The 20,053-nt window shown below is 41.5% G+C and overlaps 1 protein-coding gene across 1 annotated transcript in view; it reads right to left on the reverse strand.

The window, feature by feature from the left end:
* Positions 1–20,053, reverse strand: part of LOC145530192 (ATP-binding cassette sub-family C member 4-like) — a 165,098-nt gene that overhangs the window by 24,786 nt on the left and 120,259 nt on the right. The window contains exons 24-26 of the mRNA XM_081551115.1: positions 19,901–20,001; positions 18,420–18,611; positions 5,284–5,439 (exon numbers count right to left, since the gene is read on the reverse strand). Of these exons, the coding sequence (XP_081407241.1) occupies positions 5,284–5,439; positions 18,420–18,611; positions 19,901–20,001 (449 nt within the window). The remainder of the gene's footprint in view (positions 1–5,283; positions 5,440–18,419; positions 18,612–19,900; positions 20,002–20,053) is intronic.

Genomic DNA, 20,053 nt, shown 5'->3' on the forward strand with positions numbered 1-20,053 from the left:
TTTAAGGTCTCCATTAACACTTGAATTTAGGATCAAAGACTAAACAACCATCTAAACAATGTAAGCTTTCCTTGTCAGGGGACTAACCATCATTCTACTTCAGATTTTATAAAAACTTGTTACTCTTTGTGATTATCGACCTTAAGATTCCCACATGCAGGTGTCTTCTGCATGTCTCCATGAGGGTTACACAGCGCCGGGGCCAGGCGAGGGGAGGCTGGTCCCCAGTATTCTTCCTCCTTCCCTTCTCCATCTCCCCTCCATTTTCCAGGTTCCTTCAAGTAAGCAGGCTGCCCCCTGCATATAATCTCAACTGGTGGTCTTTCTGGGGGACATATTTAACTACTTCAGATCCTGAGCATAAAGAACACACAACTTCAGCTACCTGTTGTGTTTAAGGAAATTATTTAAGAAGAACATTCATTTTTGCTTATTCCTGAAATTCTGAACAGAAGTTGAGGAGTACCTTCTTAAGAACACAGTATTCATCTTTGAAAGTTCCCTCCAGGACTGATGGGCTATGTCCCCACTCCCCTGTCTCTGCTCCTACCCAGGTCCTTGCTACCGTCACATCTCCCCCAGTTCTGATCTGTTCATGTGGGGTCAGCAGTGACGGGGATGAGCCTGGGAGGAAGAGAGACCACCATGGAAGCTCCTTGCTGCTTCCAGGATCACAAGGACCAGGGATCCAGGGAAGATGGTGTGGGCCTGGCTCAGCTGAGAGAGGCAACTCAAAGAAACAGCACTGGGCTCCCCCTCCGCAGCGTCTGCGCTCAGCTGCCTAAGTTCCCTACAATGGGGTGTTGAGACACAAGCAACACTACTTTCTACTCGTTTGGGAGGAAGAGGAATGTAAGTTTTTGCACTTAGACAAGTAAATTCCAGTAACCAAACTAACAGACTTTCTCCACCTCTGCACCTAGCAAGATGTTGTAAAGACAAAGGGCTCTTGATTGGGGAGGCATAAGATTTTGAGTATCTTCTCCTGAAACATATTAGCCTATGACATACAAGTGCATAAACCCATTTCTAAACTGATATTTTCAAATGAGGGACAGAGCAATAGGAGTAGTATCTTCTGGCTTTGCTCTATCCTCTATACTTATTCACTCTTGCTATGGTTTGGGGAGTCCTTTCAAGTGGGATGGTAGGAAAAAAGGGGAAAATGTCAGATGAGTACAACACAGCTGAAGAATTGATGCTTTTGAACTGTGGTGTTCGAGAAGATTCTTGAGAGTCCCTTGGACTGCAAGGAGATCAAACCAGTCAGTCCTAAAGGAAATCAACCCTGAAATATTCACTGGAAGGATTGATGCTGAAGCTGAAGCTTCAACACTTTGACCATCTGATGTGAAGAGCTGACTCACTGGAAAAGACCCTGATGCTTGGAAAGATTGAAGGCAGGAGGAGAAGGGGATGGTTGGATGGCATCACCAACTTGATGATCATGAGTTTGAGCAAGGCCGGGAGTTGGTGATGGACAGGGAATCCTGGCTGCAGCCCATGGGGTCACAGAGAGTCAGACACGGCTGAGAAGTGGACAAGGTGGAGACTGGAGAGTGCAGGGCTCTGTCACGTGAGGAGTAGTTTGGATTTCACTCTGCCGCGATGGGAGACTTTGGAGATAAAACTGAAACTCTTCACTATGCAACTGAAACACTGTGAATCAACTATACTTCAATTTTAAAAAAATAGACACACATAAAATTTGAATCCTGGCTCTGCCCCTTACTTTAAAAGTAGGATAAGCTCCCAGTGACTCAGTTTTTAAATTTGTCAGATAAGGAGAACAACAAATTGTGAGGATTAAGCAGAAAATGGTAGGATAAGAAACTAAAATGTGTTAATGATTCCATAAGTGTTAGGAATTATTAATAATACTCGTGTAACTTGTCAGGGACTGTAGGAAGCACTAGAGGAACAGAAATGAGAGATACAGGCCCTGTCCTCAAAGAGAGAGAAAGAAAATAGTCAAGAGTGTGGGGAGGGCTGAGAAAAAGGCTGGAGGTCTTGGTGGGGGAATGGAAAGTCAGAGTGTGTACAAGGTGATGGTCAGGAAAGAAGCTGGTGGGAGGAAAGCCAGAAATCAAAATACAAAACATTTTAGTCTGATTTCTTTCTCTTGGTGGAAAATGTTAGATACATTTTTCTGTTGTGCTTTTCCCCAAAATTCCTATTGTGTTTTTCTGTTTGTTTGTTTTTATTTTCTGTTTCTTGGCTTTACTATTCATATTTATGTCAACAATTTAGTTTTTATTATTAAACGATAAATATAAAGAAAATCACCAAAGACCATGAACACGTAAACAGAAATTAAAGAGTAAAGTCATTTCAGAAGGTGTTACTCTTTTTACTTAAGTAGAAATAATACCCAAAAGGCCAGTGCCCTGATTCTTAAGAATAATAACAGTTCTGATGACTGAGCATTCCTAAGAATGAGACATGGGCACAAACATTATCTCACTAGTTACATCTTCACCACAAATCTGTGGGGCAATGATTTCCAGACTGGGTTTAAGGATGAGGATGTTGAAGCTTGGCAGCTGAGTGACATCATCAAGGCCCCACAGTCGACGAGGCAGAGCAGGAATAAACTGTGGTCACACTGACACTGGGTCTACACTCTCAACCATTCTAGCCCTGTCTGCCTCCTGAATGGCTTCCTGGGAATCTTTACACATTGCAAGTTCTCTCCAGATTCCTTCTCTTTAATCAACCAACACTGCACCTTGGAGATAAAGGCATATAATGTGGAATCTACATGGATACAAAGCTTAGCACTATTTTGTAAGCTTGCTCTCTGGAGAGTGTACCTAGAACATGCTCAAAGGAAGGATGGAAACCAACAGAACAGAAGCAACACATGCTGAGGTCAAGGCATGTTTAGTCTTTGCTCAGATGTGCTTCCAAATATTATTGGCAGAGCCAAGAATCAACTAATGTTATTTATATACAGAGTTATTTTATGTACACAGGCATACAACTTTTTCCTATTAAGAAACATTAAAAAGAATTCAGGACATGTTTCTAAAGCTTTGTATCCAAGGATATGAAAGGACTTTACACACATGCCCTTTATTTCTACTAACTAATCTCATATGGCCATTTCAGAGATGAGTACCATCAAAACATAAAACTTGGGAATTTAAGCTCATTTATTTTCTACTGTAACCATAAGTCGTAAATCTAATAGCCAGAGGAAATCTTTAAATATGGGGACTATCCATTTTTCCTGAAAGGAATACCTTTGGAAAAATATTTTTCAACTGTGATAAAATACACATAAATTTGCTAGATTAATCACTTTAAGTGCACAGTTCAGTGGTGTTAAATACATTCACCTTGTTGTACAGCCATCATCACCATCCAGCCGCAGATCTCCTTTCATCTTGAAGAACTGAAACTCTGTACCCATTAAACAATAACTCCCCTCTCCTGGCCACTCCTGACATCCACCATTCTATGTCCTGTATCCATGAATTTACTACTCTAGGTAACTCCTATTAGTAGAATCATACAGTATTTGTCCTTTGTAAATGACTTATTTTGCTTAGCTTAATTTTTTCAAGGTTCATCTGTGCTGTAGCATGTGTCAGAATTTTCTTCTTTATTAAGGCTGAGCAATATTCTAGTGTATGTATACGCACCACATTTTGCTTGTTGATTCATCTGTCGAGGGACCCTTGGATGCCTCCACCTTTTTGCTGTTGAGAATAATGCTGCTATAACATGCATGCTCCAGTATCTCCTCAAGACCTTTCTTCCAATTCTTTTGGGTTTATTCTCTAAAGTAGAATTGCTAGGTCATATGATAATTCCATCATTAACTTTTCAGAGCAACCAGCAAGTTGATTTCCATAGCAGCTGTACTATTTTACATTCCTATCAGCAATGAACAAGGATGCCAATTTCTCTACATCCTTGCCAACACTTGTCATTTTCTTTTTTTCTCTCTCTTTCTTTGATAGCAGACATCTTAAGGGGTATGAGGTGGCATTTCACTCGAGTCTGAAAAGACTATCTTGGTTTTAAAAGTCCTTAGAGTAATTCCAGGTATTTTCGAGGTCACGGGTAGGTAGCGACAGCTGTGCCCAAGTTCACATTCGCCGTTCTTTGGGTGCCATGTTGCACAAGCTTCCTGATAAACAGGTATTTCAGGACACATTACACCCACATTCCAGGAAGCACATTTGCCTGGCTCGTTCTGTCTCATCTCCTCTCTCTTTCTCATCTCAAGAGGGTATTTTCCTTTGATGGGCAGATGATTACTAAGTATATAAATAAAAACTCAATTTTTTTTTTTAAATCAGCAAGTCTGCCAAAGCAGAGGGCAGGATGATAGATGAGGACACAGGGCCTTTGCTGCCCTTGGCTGTATACCTGGAGGATAGCAAATTCGCAGTAAGTTTCACAGAATCATGTTGAGTGAATGAACCACAGGAATGACAGGAGTGTCTACCATGCATATAATCCAGTCTCCAAACTCTCCCTGAAAGTTATACTACTTTATGAAGAAGAAGAAAAGAGAACAGAACCAGAGCTCGGGAAGAGATGGCCAACTCAACACCCCACCATCACAGCAGGCACATATGGGTCTACATGAAGCACTTCACACTCATTGACCTATTTTGTCCTCACAACAGATTGAGGGGGTGATACCATTATCTGCCTTGTAAGACAGAGAAAACCAAGGTACATAGAGACAGAATTCTGAGTCCCCTGCTCTTCCTCACTATTCTGTATTGCCTCCCTGGTGAAAACTATTCATTAATGGCTAAACTGTCAAAGTCTCTCCAAAGTATCCATATATCCTATGATTCTCAAAGCCCCACTATTTCACAGAAAGTTCTCCAAGGAGATAATCACTTTTTAAAAGATGTCCTGGTTTCCCACAACAAAATTACATCTGTAAGACACTTATTAATAAAATTTATGTTTCCCTATAGGAACCTCTCCAGTGCTAAGCAAACCACTTATCTTTCTGTTCTCAGAATTATGTGATTATCAGTGAATAAAATTGTGGAAACTGAGGAAGTCTGAGTCAAGAAATCTATCTCAGTAAGTTATTAAATCACACGCACACAAAACTAGCAAATGAACAAAAAAACAAAACCTGGTATCCTATGAAAGTGTCTGTTGAAAATACCTGCTGCTAAAAATATGCTCTATTGGGAATAAAAGGATCAATTCATTCACTTAACTTGAAAAGACCAATCAAATTAAAAGCACTTAAACTTCGACATCTTATAAAAAGAACATGTGAGAGTGCTCTGCTGTGCATACCTGAAGTGCAACTGACATTTTCTTCCTTAAATCGTGAAGTCCAATACGCGTTGTCAGGATTCCATCAATGTAAATGCCACCTTCAGGTTCTGACAATCTAAAAAGGGCAGCAATGAGGGAACTTTTTCCAGCTCCTGTTCTTCCCACGATGCCATACTGTAAAGAGACCCAGGGGGATGAAGGATTAAAAGGATGCACAAAACCCAGGAGAACCCTGACTGTTGAAGATGAATTTTAAAAGTTCTATTATATGTAAAGAATAGTCTATAAGTTTCCCAGGGCTTCCCTGGTGGCTCAGACAGTAAAGTGTTTGGCTGCAGTGCAGAAGACCTAGGTTTGATCCCTGGGTCAGGAAGATTCCCTGGAGAAGGAAATGGAAACCTACTTCAGTATTCTTGCCTGGTGAATCCCATGGACAGAGAAGCCTGGAGGGCTACAGTCCATGGGGTCACAAAGAGTCAGACATGACTGAGCAACTTCATAAGTTTCTCAAGCATGGCCCTGCTGGCATTTCGAACCAGATAATTCATTGTCGAGGGTCAGGGGTCTGTCCTGTATATTGTAGGATGATTAACAGTAGCCATGAACCCACTAGATACCAGATGCAACCCCCAAATTGTGGCAACCAAAAATGACAGAAATTCACAAATGTCCCTGATTGAGATCACCATCATCCCAAGAATACACAACATAAACTATAGTGACTTTTATGCCTTTTAAAAATGTCAGGCAATTTTATTCAGATTTCCCTGAATAAATGTTTAATATGCTGAAAATTGTTTGTTTTCTATAATTATCATATAAGGAGCAGAAGGGGACAACAGAGGATGAGATGGCTGGATGGCATCACTGACTCAATGGACATGAGTTTGAGTAAACTCTGGGAGTTGGTGATGGACAGGGAGGCCTGGCGTGTTGCAGTCCATGGGGTCGCAGAGAGTTGGACACGACTGTGTGACTGAACTGAACTGATCATTATGTGGTATGTTAAAGGGGGAGACATGTATGTGTATGCAGTGTACGGGTGTGTGTGTATGTGTGTAACTAACATTCGTAAGTAAAGGAAGACGACCTAAAAATATAATCTGCCTGCAGTGAAAAACTAGCAGTCTCCTAAGTGGTGCATAAGAAGTCAGCTTTTAAATTAGTTTTATTCCCACCCCCTGGGTAATTTGACCCTGAGAATTACATGGGTAATTTTACAGAGATGTCGACAAGTCAAGTCAGGAGTGTTACACACAAACAAGTGCTCACTTTCTGTGTAATTTATTTAAGAGGAATTATTCTTTGGTAGAAAAATGAAATCACTTCCTCATATTAAATATCTTAATTATATTCTATCTTGAAAGGAAACATCTTCAACTATAAAATGCGGGTCTCAGTCTTGAAAGACAGAGGCCAGTAGACAAAATTTCCATAATGAGATCAACAATGATACAAATAACGTTTGCTATTTACATGAGACCTTTCATCAGAGCAGTTCAAAAGGCATTTTATTAATACATTAGTACTTACAACTGAACCTTGGAAAAACACATGTCAAGTGTCAGCCTATTTACTAAAACCAAAGCAGAGAGAAATTAAATGCACTAACAGTAAGATTAAAGAATCAGTACAATGTAGGTAAAATGCTAGTGGTTGGTGGTTTAGTCGTTGAGTCGTATCCGACTCTTGCGACCCCATGGACTGTCGCCTGCCAGGCTCCCCTGTCCATGGGATTCTCCAGGCAAGAATACTGGAGTGGGTTGCCATTTCCTTCTCCCACGTAAAATGCTGGTGGGGAATAAAACTGCATTCAAATATATATGCAGAAACTGGACTTTTTTACCAATGAATTTTTTTTAATAAATTTATTTATTTCAGTTGGGGGCTAATTACTTTACAATATTGTAGTGGTTCTTGCCATACATTGACATGAATCAGCCAATGAATTTTTAAGTGAAAGAAAGTATTAGTCAATCACTTGTGTCCAGCTCTTTGCGACCCCATGGACTGTAGACTACCAGGCTCCTCTGTCCATGGAATTCTCCAGGCAAGAGTACTGGAGTGGGTTACCATTTCCTACTTAAGGGGATCTTCCTGATCCAGGGATGGATCCCAGGTCTCCTACATTTCAGGCAGATTCTTTACCATCTGAGCCACCAGGGAAGCCCAACTGCAAATTCTCTGAAGGAAGCTTTCCAAGAGATGATTTCATCTCTATTTAAAATCTGGAATTGATGATAGTGTAAGATATGCTTGGATCATTTGTAAATCAGTAAAATTTTAAAACTCATGGCTTTAAAAAAAGAACTACTAAATCTTTCTGAGCAATATAATCAGGATGTTTGGAACATTTCATGTTTTCTGATTTGAATACTTCTAAAGTTTCAAATCTTAGTCTGTCAAATCAATCATGGCATTTCAAAAATGAATTTATCTTTATAGAGATTAAACATAATAAAAGTGGGTTTACCTAATTTTATTATCTTATAAAGATAATACAATGACTATAAGACATTTTATTGTTGTTCAATCACTCAGTCACGTCTGACTATTTGCGACCCCATGGACTGCAGCATGCCAGGTTTCCCTGTCCTTCACTATCTCCTGGAGCTTGCTCATATTCATGTCCATTGAATTGGTGATGCCACCCAATCATCTCATCCTCTGTCATCCCCTTCTCTTCCTGCCTTCAATCTTTCCCAGAATCAGGGTCTTTTCCAATGAAATGGCTCTTCACATCAGGTGGCCAAAGTATTGGCACTTCAGCTTCAGCATCAGTTCTTCCAATGATTATTCAGGATTGATTTCCTTTAGGATTGACTGGTTTGATATCCTTGCTGTCCGAGGGACTCTCAAGAGCCTTCTCCAGCACCACAGTTCAAAAGCATCAGTTCTTTAGTGCCCAGCCTTCTTTATGGCCCAACTCTTACATCCATACATGACTACTGGAAAAATCATAGCTCTGACTACATGGAACTCTGTTGGCAAAATAATGTCTCTGCTTTATAATTTGTTGTCTAGGTTTGTCATAGCCTTCCTTCCAAGGAGCAAGCGTCTTCTAATTTCATGGCTACAGTCATCGTCTGCAGTGATTTGGTGCATAAGAAAATAAAGTCTATCACTGTTTCCATTGTTTTCCCATCTATTTGCCATGAAGCAATGGAACCAGGGGCAATGATCTTAGCTTTTTGCATGTGGAGTTTTAAGCCAGCTTTTTTCACTCTCCTCTTTCACCTTCATCAAGAGGTTCTTTAGTTCCTCTTTGCTTTCTGCCATTCGGGTAATAACATCTGCATATCTGAGGTTACTGATATTTCTCCTGGCAATCTTGATTCCAGCTTGAGTTTCATCCAGCCCAGCATTTCGCATGCTGTACTCTGCATGTAAGTTGAATAAGCAGGGTAACAATATACAGTCTTGAAGTACTCCTTTCCCAATTTTGAACCAGTCCATTGTTCCATGTCCAGTTCTAACTGTTGCTTCTTGATCTGCATACAGGCTTCTCAGAACATTTTGTACCTTATGTTAAACTCTAATTCATATAATATAGACGTGCCATTCTCTGCATGCAGGCAGGTTGTAGTGTGTATATATGTGGCTCATCTGTTCTGTGTACAGGCAGGCCTCAAAGATATTTTGTATTTGGCTCCAGACCACCTCAACAACGTGAACATCAAAATAAAGCAAGTAATATGAATTTTTTGTTTTTCTGTGCAAATAAAAGTTATGTTTATACTATATTGTAGTCTAATGAAATACAATAACATTATATAAGGTAATAGTATATAACTTAATTTCCAATACTTTATTGCTAAAAGGATGCTAACCATCTGAGCATTTATAGGGTAACATTAAAAACCACTGATCACAGATCAGAATAATAAATATAATAATAACAAAATGGTTTGAAATATTACAAAAATTATCAAAATGTGACAGAGACATGAAGTGAGCAAATGCTATAGGAAAAATAGTGCCATTGTACTTGCCTGACACAGCATTGCCATAAATGTCCAATTTTTTTTAAAGTATTATCTGTGAAGCTCAGTTAAAAAGGTGTGCCTGTATTTCTGTATGTTCTCACACATAAATCAACACACATAAGGACACAGGTGAGAACTGATCTGTGAGAATGTGTGTATGTTCTCATGTTATCAGCTCCACTGTAACTGACCCATCTGTGCAAAGAGGAATATCTGTAAACTTTAGGTAAACAGACTGAGATATGTAGGGGCACCGAGGACTGCTCATGACCATAGGACTGTGAGTTCCAAACTCCAATGAAGAGAACTAAAACACCAGGAGACTTCCCTGGCATTCATTCCAGTGGTTAAGATTCTGTGCTTCCACTGCTGGAGGCGTGGATTCGATCCCTGATCAGGGAACTAAGATCCCACATGCTTCATGGCCCCAGGCCCCCTAAAAAGGAAAAAGCAACTCAAAGAAAATCTGAATCTGATTATTCCAGAGTTCAGTCTTCAAAGCTATAGTCTGAATGTCTTTTCTGGGTAACCAAAGGGTTTCCCATGGAGAGTGTCACCAGTATCAGTAAGCTCACATTCTTCAATCTAAAGACACTTGGGGGCTTCCCTGGTGGCTCAGTGGTAAAGAAACTGCCTGCCAATGCAGGAGACGTGGGTTCAATCCCTGGTCCAGGAGAATCCCACGTGCTGTGAAGCAACTAAGCCCGTGTCCCACAACTACTGAGCCTGCGTTCTAGAACCCGGGAACCAGGACTATGAGCCTACGTGCCACAACTGTTGAATCCCTCGCACCCCATAGCCCATGCTCTTAACAAGAGAAGACACCACAGTGAGAAGCCCACACATGGCAACTAGAGAAAAGCCCGAGCAGCAGCAGAGACCCAGCCCAGCCAAAAAGAAAGAAATAGATACAATTATAAAGACACTTGAAGAAAATCTTCTATTATTTCTTTGCAATGGACCCTTTCTGTTTTTCCAACCAGGTTGGTCTCTGATGATGACACAACTTATTAGACACTTGCTTTTGGATCTCTCTCCACACATCAGACTCAACATATTCAACACCCAATGCCCCACACAAAACAACCCCTTCATCCGTCTTCCCCACTTTATTCTTATTACTTCTTTCCCAGGCTCACAGTGTTTAAAAAACAAATTAAACTCTTTAATCATAATCAGTGCAAATGAATTTAATAAGTAAATAAATACTAGCTATAGCCCAGCATTCTGAAAAAATTCTTAAAATGATATTTTTACTTTCTAGGCTGCTGTGTGTGTTCTTTTTGTTGTTTCTGTATTTTTTTGTATGTGTTCTTAAAGACACAGTTCACATATTTAAGCAAAATGGGATTAATGTGAACATACTGTTATATGTGTTTTCATTTAGTATTTCATAAAAATATTTATCTTAATGCTTTCATAATATTATAGTACATGTTACCATTTATTTAACAAATCCTCTACTGCTGGATATTTAGGCAGTGTCAAATAGTTAGCTACTATAAATAACTCTGTGTTAAATATCCCTGAAGCTAAATCTTTGCAAACAACCTTAAGCATTTCCTTCACATAAATTCTCAGATTTGGAACTGCTGAGAGTCAAGTATGAACCCCTTGGACAGCAAGTATGAACCCTTTGGACAGCAAGTATGAACACTTTGGATAGCAATGAAATCAAATAAGTCAGTCCTAAAGGAACTCAGTCCTGAATATTCATTGGAAGAACTGATGCTAAAGCTCTAATACTTTGGCTACCTGACACAAAGAACCAACTCATTAGAAAAGACCCTGATGCTGGGAAAGACTGAAGGCAGGAGGGGAAGGGGATGACAGAGAATGAGAAGGCTGGATGGCATCACTGATACAATGAACATGAACTTGGGCAAACTCCAGGAGATGATGAGACAGATAAGCCTGGTGTATGTCAGTCCATGGGGTTGTGAAGAGTCGGATGTGATGAGGTGACTGAACAACAACAACAAAGTATGAACGTTTTCAGAGGAAGCTGTTAAGCTGCTAACCTACCCTGCAGAAGTATGATACCATTTTCTACTCGCACCCATTTCCCTGAACATTCACAAATCCAGGTGTTATAGCTTTGTTTTAATCGACATCAATTTGATTCCAAAAAGTGGCATCACTTCCCCACTATGTCTTACTGGAGGCACAACAGCTCCTGGCTCCCTACCTCCTGCACCTGCCCACTCTAGTCCACATGCTCTCACTTCTCAGGTTAAACTCCCGAATGCCAGCTCAGCACCCAACACTCCACACCAGGATGTCTATTCTACAAAACTGTCCTCTCTAACCTCTCCATACTTCACGTACATGAGTCAGCTTCCTTGGCATCACTAGGTAACTGTGAGGGTTAAATGTAAAAATGTGTGTTACACACTTGGTAGTTCATTTTCCTGAATGTGTTGCAGGTGCCTAGGTCTTCATTCACTGGATCAGGGCATCATGCTTTTGCTTATGCTGGTCTCACCTCCTGGAATGCCTTCCACGTGCATTTCCACCTGCTGAAACCCTAACCACACATCACTAAGTCTGTCTCACGTGTCTAACTCCTTGGAAATGCTCTCCCTGTCCCCTCATGTGTGCTTGTTCCAACTCTAGCTGATGTTATATCATTTTATATAAACGTCTATAAAAATCGTGACCTCCTTCTAGCTTACAAAGTTAATAGAGCCATTTTCTTGTTTCTTCAACTAGACTGTATATTTGACATTAGGATCTGTATTGGATTTGACTTTTTCTTATTTGTATTACCGCTGGTGTCCTGAGACAAAGAAACTTCCACTGGGAAATGAGATTTTTAACTCAGGCCAGAGAAATTTATGGAAAATATATTACCATATTATTTAAGTACAAGATAAATCAGACAGAGACAGACATAGCAGATGGATCCTATAGCCATAAATACAATTTCAAATGGCCAACACCTCATTTTCATGAGACAGACAACACCTTCCACAATGCAAGTGGTTATGGTCATTTTACACCCTATGAAAATTATGACCATTTCGTCCAAGCATTTACTCTGGGTGCTTTACATGTCTTATGTTGTTTAAGTTGTGCATAAACCCTACAGGTTACGTCTTATCACTTCCATTTTGCACCAAGAAAAGATTGACGCTTAGATGACTTATTCTGTCTAAAATATCAGAGCCCATTAATAGCAGGATGGGACTCAAATCCACATCTGTTGGCCTCTTTTCCATCTGCTGATGGGACTTCTTATCACCTGGATGGCCTGACACCTAATCATGTCCCTCTGTGTTTCTAGAACACAGAAAGTGGGGAAAAGTGTAGTTGCAGTTAAAGGAACAGGCCTACCATAGAGAACTTACAGTTAGAGAGTTAAAGTATGACGTGGACACAAGCGTATATGTGGGGAACAGGAGCAAAAAGGGTACCTGAGGTCATGTGGACCAGCTGTCAGCAGAAAGAAACAGCACCCACAGCCAGATTGAGAGAGAAACCTGCAGCTAAGTGGGACACATAGTGCCTGGGGAAGAGGCCAAACAGACCTCATGCTCTGCTTGGGGCAGCAAGATTCATTTTTGATCCCATCAGGTGGTGAAACAGCCACACATACACTGCTACACTGGGCTGTCTCTGACTCCAGGTCCAGGCAGGGCTGAGCCTGTGGAAAATCCCTCTGGTTCCTGCAGGAGGCTGGTGTGGGGAAGGTGGGACAGCAGGATGAAAAATGCCTGTGATGGAAGACAGACTCCACTGGAAAGACACATATAATGTGGTGGAATCACACAGAATTAGATTATAATGTAAAAGTGCAATTTATAGAGCATAAAGATAAGGAAATCTCAGTTCAGTTCAGTCGCTGAGTCATGTCCGACTCTTTGCGACCCCATGAACCGAAGCATGCCAGGCCTCCCTGTCCATCACCAACTTCAGGAGTCTACCCAAACCCACAGCCATCGAGTCGATGATGCTATCCAGCCATCTCATCCTCTGTTGTCCCCTTCTCCTCCTGCCCTCAATCTTTCCCAGCATCAGGGAATGAGTCAGCTTTTCCAATGAGTCAGCTCTTCACATCAGGTGGCCAAAGTATTCAGCTTCAACATCAGTCCTTCCAATGAACACTCAGGACTGATCTCCTTTAGGATGGACTGGTTGGATCTCCTTGCAGTCCAAGGGACTCTCAAGAGTCTTCTCCAACACCACAGTTCAAAAGCATCAATTCTTCAGTGCTCAGCTTTCTTTATAGTCCAACTCTCACATCCATACACGACCCCTGGAAAAACCATAGCCTTGACTAGATGGACCTTTGTTGGCAAAGTAATGTCTCTGCTTTTAAATATGCTATCTAGGTTGGTCATAACTTTCCTTCCAAGGAGTAAGTGTCTTTTAATTTCATCGCTGCAAGCACCATCTGCAGTGATTTTGGAGCCCAGAAAAATAAAGTCAGCTACTGTTTCCACTGTTTCCCCATCTATTTCCCATGAAGTGATGGGACCAGATGCCATGATCTTAGTTTTCTGAATGTTGAGCTTTAAGCCAACTTTTTCACTCTCCTCTTTCACTTTCGTTAAGAGGCTCTTTAGTTCTTCTTCACTTTCTGCCATAAGGGTGGTGTCATCTGCATATCTGAGGTTATTGATATTTCTCCCAGCAATCTTGATTTCAGCTTGTGCTTCTTCCAGCCTAGCGTTTCGCATGATGTACTCTGCATATAAGTTAAATAAGCAGGGTGACAATATACAGCCTTGACATACTCCTTTACCTATTTGGAACCAGTCTGTTGTTCCATGTCCAGTTCTAACTGTTGCTTCCTGACCTGCATACACATTTCTCAAGAGGCAGGTCAGGTGGTCTGGTATGCCCATCTCTTTCAGAATTTTCCACAGTTGATTGTGAGCCACACAGTCAAAGGCTTTGGCATAGTCAATAAAGCAGAAATAGATGTTTTTCTGGAACTCTCTTGCTTTTTCGATGATCCAGCGGATGTTGGCAATTTGATCTCTGGTTCCTCTGCCTTTTCTAAAACCAGCTTGAACATCTGGAACTTCACGTTTCACGTATTGCTGAAGTCTGGCTTAGAGAATTTTGAGCATTACTTTACTAGCGTGTGAGATGAGTGCAATTGTGCGGCAGTTTGAAACCTAGTGGCACAGAATATTATAGAGCCTCCTGCTCAGTCACAACAGAGATTTGGGAATTCTTGAGTTCAATTTCACACTGTCAAAGCACATTTCTTGGGAATCAAAGGTTATCACTCATCAAAAACTGCCCATGGGAGGGAAAGGAGGAGGTCATGTTCAGATGCAAAGCTGAGTCAAGAGGTCTGGGTGAGCCTGAGACTCTGCATTTCTAAGAAGCTCCAGGAGAGGCAGGTGCTGGTGGCCCTGGCACCACAGTCTGAGTCACAGGGAACTAGGAGCCAGCAGGAGAATGGGGGCCATCTGGGAGTGAGGGGAGCGGTTTTTAAGAAAATATTACTTAAAAAAAGGAAAAAATGTAGGAAACTAATATTTTTGCACATTATAGCATGGTCTACTAAGCATCTGTAAAAATGTATCATCCAAATAATAGCTGTGAGCAAAAACAAAGCAAAACCAACCTACCTCGAGAGCTGGAAACATTTTATTGCCCAGGACTGTCTAAAATGTTCAAATCAACCATAGTATCATCTAAATGAAAAGTGCAGCCCATGTTCAGATTCTCACCAGGAAGTCTAGGGTCCTATTTTTCTCATGTTGGCTTTTATGTTTTGCTGTCCTGGGTCCTGATTGCCTTGCAAGAGCTGTCGCTAGTTGTGGTGATTGGGGGCCACTCCCTGTTGCAGTGCAGGGGCTTCTCACTGAGGGGGCTTCTATTGTTGCTGAGCAGAGACTTCAGTAGTTGTGGCACGTGGGCTCAGTAGTTGTGGTGCAGGATTTAGTTGTTCTGTGGAATGTGGAATCTTCCCAGACCAGGGATTGAACCAGTGTCTTCTGCATTGGCAGGCAAATTCCTACCCACTGCACCACCAGGCGGAGAAGGCAATGGCACCCCACTCCAGTACTCTTGCCTGGAAAATCCCACGAATGGAGGAACCTGGTAGGCTACAGTCCATGGGGTTGCTAAGAGTCGGACACGACTGAGCGACTTCACTTTCACTTTTCCCTTTCATGCACTGGAGAAGGAAATGGCAATCCACTCCAGTATTCTTGCCTGGAGAATCCCAGGGACGGCAGAGCCTGATGGGCTGCCGTCTATGGGGTCGCACAGAGTCGGACATGACTGAAGCGACTTAGCAGCACCACCACCACCAGGGGAGTCCTAGTTCCTTATTTTTACTTGCTATTTCTTCTGTGAATTAAAATCCTGCATAGTACCTACCATCCTTTCCTATTGACTCTAACTTCCAGGAATCGGGACAGAAGAGGAAATAAGGGAAAGAGAATAAAGTCCCACTTCTGCTGAGCTGGCTCATTCCCATGTCCCCTGTCCACCGCCCCCCTCTCCACACACACACACCCCCAACAGCCTCTCTCAATCAAATCCAACACCAAAGAGGTGTCCTGGAGTGATGAGGGCTGGGACAGGTGAGCAGGAGAGGGAACCTGGGAGGTAGACGGGTAGAGTGAAATCAATTCATGAACATACTGCCTGGGTATCATCTCCCAACACAGGAATGAAGCTTACAGTGATACTGAGAGTGGACCAAGGCACAGATAAAAAATCAAGTTACTGAAGTTATTAATTCAGTCTCCAAATTCAGTTTTCCCTCAAACATTTTAGAATCTCAATCTCATGATTTGCAGGTTTTAGAAGGAAGAATAAGAGTCTGTTATATTCCTAAATTGTACTACAGAGTATTTTAGATAATTCATATTTTATGGCTTTGGGGGAAATTTAAGAAAAGTGCAGGTTAACAGAATTACATTTACAACAGAAAATCTGACAGGCACATTGTCTGAGAGTAAGTGAACACCACCTACAGTGCTCTCAGGGAAAAGATTATATCAAGAGCTGTGGTTGATGTTTTCCTGACACACAGTTCACATTTTTCCTGACCTACACTGAAACTCCTCCTAAGTAATTGGAAGGGAGTTTTTGCCCTGTGACTAACTGAAGCTGCCCTCTGGGTAGCATTCAGGCATTAAGTTGAATATTCTTTCATGTTACAAGGATTTCATTCATTAAATTACAGCTACAGCCATTAGATGGGTCTAGGGTGGTAAGAGTTTTAAAGAGCAATTCTTTCAGTTATTTACAGAGTTGTGTGTGTGTGTGTGTGTGTGTGTGTTGGTTTCTGCTTGCTCACATCTGTGTTACTCACTCACCCTCACAACCAGCAGTCCCTCAGCACCCTCTCTGTGCCCTGCAGAATGCCACATTCTGGGAACAAAGAGGAAAACAAGATGCTCCCTGATTTTAAAAAGCCTCAAAGTACTATGAGAAACAGATCCCAAATTACAAAGCATGCCACAGAGCTATCTTTTAATTATGATGAAATTCACATAACATAAAATTTAACCATTTAACCATTTTTAAGTGGATAGTTTGGTGTTCAGTACATTCACATTGCTGTGCAACCAAGCTTGAGAATTTTTTTTTTTGCCTCGTAAAACTGAAATTCTTACCCATTAACAAACAACTCCCCATTTCCCCTCCCCTAGTCCCTGGAGACCACCATCCTACTTCCTGTCTTCTTGGATTGACTACTCTAGGAATCTCACATAACTGGAATCAGAGTATTCATTCCTTTTGTGTCCAGCTTATTTCATTTAGCAAGATGTCATCAAGGTTTATCCATAGGTCAGAATTTTCTTCCTTTTTAAGGCTGAATAATACTTCATCGTAAGGATTTAGTTCCTTCCAACTTTTGGCTGCTATGAACATAGGTGCCCCATAAATGCTATCTTAAAAGAATATATAAGACACTAAGGGTATATTAGTGTGTGTGTGTGTGTGTATACACTAATATATATATATATTAGTATATTAGGTATATGTTATTACATTAAGTATATAGTATATTAAGTATGTATATTAAATATATATAATATATATTAGTATATATAAGGGTATATTAATGGTATATTAAACTGAGGGTCTCAAAGAGGCATTAGAGTTGACCCAGAAAATGAGGAGATTCTCACTATCCAGAGGGCAGAGGGCACGGGTCTCTGAGGCAGAGGGCACGGGTCTCTGAGGCAGAGGGCAGCGTGTGCACCGGGAACAGGGAGGACGTGGTGCTCTGAGAGAACCCACCCACAATCCGAGCGCAGGGGGGCGTGTATGTCAGACACACTGGCTGCAGAGGGAGGGGGAAGAGCTTCCTGCCACCTTGTCTGTTCTGGCTCAGTCTCTTCTTCAAGATTCTGTCTTGATCCCAGCTGAGGGCCTCAAGCTGAGTGTGGAAGGAGCATCCCCAGCAGACATGGATGCTGACAGGTCCAGGTCACAAGCCTCTCTGCCGTCTCTCATGTGCATCTTCTCTGCTCCCTTCAATTTGCTTTGACTTTAAGCCAATCTCTAGACCCTGCCTCCATCTGAGACCCTGGTTCCTCACTGCTGACTGGGTCATTATTGAGGCTCTTCTCTGGTGGACACAAGCTCACCCCACGGCCCCTGCTGGAGTGGACTTGAGGCTCAGCCATGGTTCCAGCAGCAGCTCACACAGCCCAGTCAGGATCAGATCTGGGCTAAAGAAAGCAGCAGTCTGTGGGGACAGGGCAGGGGGCTGGCAGCTCAGTGTGGGTGAGTGGAGGACAAGGCTACAGGAAGGGCTAAGGGACAGAGAAGGAGGCTGCAACCAGAGGGCACCATGGGAGGAGGAGAAGATTTCAGAAATACCAACAAGAAAAGATGGAAAGGAATGAGATATTGGAGAGTTTGGGCCAGGAAGACAAGACTGATGTCCCAGACTTTGCATGAATAATCAGGTGTCACATATAGTATCCTGAGTCAGGTTAAGATGGAGCCCCAGATCCCAGGGCCCATCAACCACCATGAGGGAGCTCACAACACAGGGGAAAAATTTCTGGTATCCCATCCCAAGGTCAGTTTCCAAGAAAGATTCACCTACAGTGTCACTGATCTAGTCTGCATCCATTAGGAACAAACAGTCCCCCTGACATAGTGATAAGGAAGGCAAGAACAGATGTGGCGCTAAATCTTTCGCTGGATTTAAAGAGGCAAATGGCTTAAACTAACCTTTTCTCTTGAGTAAATGGATGCTCCCAGGTTCCTCAATACCAGAGGACTGTCCAAGTTATACCTGAAGTTCACATTGGAAAAGTAAATCCCTCCATTTGGGGGCCACAATGGTGGTGGACGATACTCAAGTTCCCAGGGCGCTTCTTTCTCAAGGTCTGTATATTCAATCACCCTTTCTACTGAAATCATCTGAAAGACATATGACATCACATGAGTCAGTATCAGAGGATCTAGTTTATGGATGTTCAGAGATTGTAAATGAAACCTCCTGCTTTTCTATGATTCAGAATATCTCAGGTCTCAACATCCGCAAAGGACAGAAGTAGGAGTCTGATGAGGCCTAAGATGATTTGCAAACTTCTTCATCATCTTCAACACTTTTACACATGACTACTTCCTTCAATTTTATATTAAAGCTAAAACAATTAGAGAAATGAATGATAAGATTTTATTGGCCCACCTTTCACATCTGAATAAAAACAATACAAGAATTTTCTGAAAGAAAAGAACACTTATGGACATCAATCAGTATGTGTGGCTATAGAAAGGCCACGTGTTACAGATGAGCAGAACTGGACAGTCATCAAACATCATTTTAATAATCAGTTACTTTTTACTCTGTTAGAAGAAATAAATGTAAAAATTTCATTTTTATTGTTTTTCTCACTTTAGGAGAAGGTACAAATATTCAAAAGTGTATAATTTACTTATTGACTAAGGCCTCTTAAACAACCATGACTCCACACCTTTGAGAGCACATTCGGGGAGACAGCCTATCCTACCAGAGAAAAGGGCTGCCAGCAAATTCAGGTGCTCAATACACACAAGAATAAGTGATAAAATGGGGGGGGCGTGGAGAAACATATTAATTAAATAAACCTTAAAATACTGGATTCTTTTCTTTTACCAAAAATATGGAATTACCCATTAAGAAACAAAGATAAACAAGCTGCTAAGAAATTAGCTTATATTGTCTCCAGAATTTCAGAACCTCTCTCCTACAGAGACATTTATTGTATTTGAAGACAGTTTGTGATGAATATAAAACCTTCTGACATATCATACATATGTGGGAAAATATGTATATATTTTTATTAACTTTAAGCAGATGGAAAGTGAAAGTGAAAGTCGGTCAGTCATGTTCAGCTCTTTGCAACCCCATGGACACCTGCCAGGCTTCTCTGTCCATGGGGATTCTCCAGGCAAGAATACTGGAGTGGGTAGCCATTCCCTTCTCCAGGGGATCTTTCCAACCCAGGGATAGAACCTTTGTCTCTTGTGGCTCCTGCATTGCAGGAGCATTTTTAACCATCTGAGCCACCAGGGGAGCCATTAAGCAAATGGAGGAGAACATAAAAAAACTTTGTAAGATGATATATAAAAAAAACAAACATTTATTATTTTACCTAAGAATTGCTTTTATGCCATATAACAGCAAGGAGACCTGGAAAGGCTAAGAACAGAAAAATAAACATCACCATGTTCTCAACTTCAGCACTTTGCCTGACGCACCACTGGAACATCCCCGTGAGTGTGAGAGTGAGAGACAGGACCAGGCCAACCTGCCCGAGATCCAAAGCTAAATGAGGAAAAAGAGGAACAAGGTCAGTCTACTTCTCAACCCCTCACAC

Source organism: Giraffa tippelskirchi, chromosome 12, assembly GCF_054371585.1.
Source record: "Giraffa tippelskirchi isolate mGirTip1 chromosome 12, T2T-mGirTip1v1.2.pri, whole genome shotgun sequence".
NCBI lineage: Eukaryota > Metazoa > Chordata > Mammalia > Artiodactyla > Giraffidae > Giraffa > Giraffa tippelskirchi.